Source organism: Nuphar pumila, chromosome 15, assembly GCF_984573655.1.
Source record: "Nuphar pumila chromosome 15, dmNupPumi1.hap1.1, whole genome shotgun sequence".
NCBI classification, from domain to species: domain Eukaryota; kingdom Viridiplantae; phylum Streptophyta; class Magnoliopsida; order Nymphaeales; family Nymphaeaceae; genus Nuphar; species Nuphar pumila.
In genome coordinates this window covers 10,001,555-10,003,357 of record NC_143263.1, presented here as the reverse complement: position 1 = coordinate 10,003,357, position 1,803 = coordinate 10,001,555, and the positions used below count along the sequence as shown (strand labels likewise).

Below are 1,803 nucleotides of genomic sequence, written 5' to 3'. Positions count from 1 at the left end.
CCAAGAAAGAACATATCTGCGATATTATGGTCTCCTGGGCCAAAGGTTCTGCATGATCAACAAAGTGTACCAGGAGAATTTTGAGCAGTGCTTTGTGCAACAGTATTCTATGATCCACCGCCTTGAGACAAATAAGTTGCGTAATGTGGCCAAGTTCTTCGCACATCTCCTTGGAACAGATGCATTACCTTGGCACGTTTTAGCTTACATCCGTCTGACAGAGGAGGATACAACCTCATCATCTCGGATATTCATAAAAATTCTGTTCCAGGTATATGATTTTGTTCACTGGCTCCATTGCCATTAATTTCATATTCTTACATGCAACCAACTCAATTTTGCTGTCATTTGTAATTGGCAGGAGTTGGCTGAGCAACTTGGTATTCGCACACTCAATGAGAGACTGAGTGATAAAACAATGCAAGATTCTTTCGAGTCTGTTTTTCCTAGGGATAATCCCAAGAATGCTAGATTCTCTATCAATTTCTTTACATCTATTGGTCTGGGTGGCATCACTGAGAACTTGCGTCAGTATCTTAAAGATATGCCTCGCCTCATTATGCAACAACAGAAACCAGAATCTGAGTTGGAGGATACTTCAGGCTCCTCTGATGAATCTGGGAGTTCCAGTGCAACTGAATCTGATGACTCTGAGTCTTCATCTGAATCAGAGTCTGATAGTGGTAGCGAGAGTGACAGAAAGCGCCAAAAACATCGACCAAAGTATGACAGCGATAGTGAAAGGAGGCACCGCAAGCGGAAGCCAAGATCTGACAATGATAGTGATAGTGACAGGAGACATGGCAAGCGGAGGCAGAAACGTTAGAAAGAAGGGAAAACAACATTGCTTTTATCTGTTTACCTTTTGGTACCGCTTATCATGTTCAGAGATAGACAGGGCAGTTCCATTGGTGATTTTGTGGTGGTCCATTCTATAATTCAAGGCCAACCTCTTAATTGGGCTCCATCCATCTGCGAGATGGCACTAAATGACTCCGTTGGTATTATGAACCATAAAAAGAAATGGTATATCATGATCGACGACATGCACTGGTGTTTTGATTCTTTGGTCCTTTTAGAGTTGTGTAAAATTGAATTTTCTCTTGCTTTCCTCAGGACACCATTTCTGTAAGTAAAAGGTGTCCCTTCACGTTGCTTGCTGTGTATACCAATGAACACGGAGTCTGTTTTGATGATTTATAAGCCAGGAAAATCTTCACTGGTGATGTTTGGAGATATATATGTGCTGGAGATTAAGATTTGACTGTGGCTGGTCGAGTTTAGCGAATCAATTTGGCTTGTGATGGCTTGGATGCAGCAGTGCAAGACTCAATGCAATGTAGCTGGATGTGATTTGATTGATTTGCCCAAGGTGTGCTTGGTTGAGTCAGGTGATATAACTTTGTCCGACTTTGATCCGCTCCTGTTGAACCCTGTGAGCCTTCTATGCAGGCTTTGGCGACTCCCTTGTCTCACGGCTTCCAATCTTATCGAGTTTATATGTACCACTTTTTAACACAAATTGAAACCATTATACACCTTCCCCTTTGCAGTCCAGTAGTGGATATCTCCTTTTGTTGGCATTCAAACTGCCTTGATTTTTCTTTTTAATCCTTCTGGGGCTGCTACATGAGTTGTATCAATCGATGGAAACCTCTGAAGTAACATGGCTAATTGCTTTGAATCAGGCAAATTGGGTAAGGAAACTAGGGAAGGAGCAAGATCTGTTGAATATTTGTGTAGTGACAAAAAGAACCCTCTTGGAGAGTAAGCAATATCAAGTTCCAAGAAACATTTCAAATA

At 41.7% G+C, this 1,803-nt stretch overlaps 1 protein-coding gene across 1 annotated transcript in view; it reads left to right on the top strand.

Moving 5' to 3' along the window:
- Window positions 1-1,557, top strand: part of LOC149814438 (uncharacterized) — a 40,009-nt gene extending 38,452 nt beyond the window's left edge. The window contains exons 7-8 of the mRNA XM_089989415.1: window positions 1-271; window positions 362-1,557. The exon at window positions 1-271 is cut by the window's left edge and continues 35 nt beyond it. Coding sequence (XP_089845541.1) covers window positions 1-271; window positions 362-826 — 736 coding nt within the window. The 3' untranslated portion in view covers window positions 827-1,557. The remainder of the gene's footprint in view (window positions 272-361) is intronic.
- The last annotated feature ends 246 nt before the right edge of the window (window positions 1,558-1,803 follow it).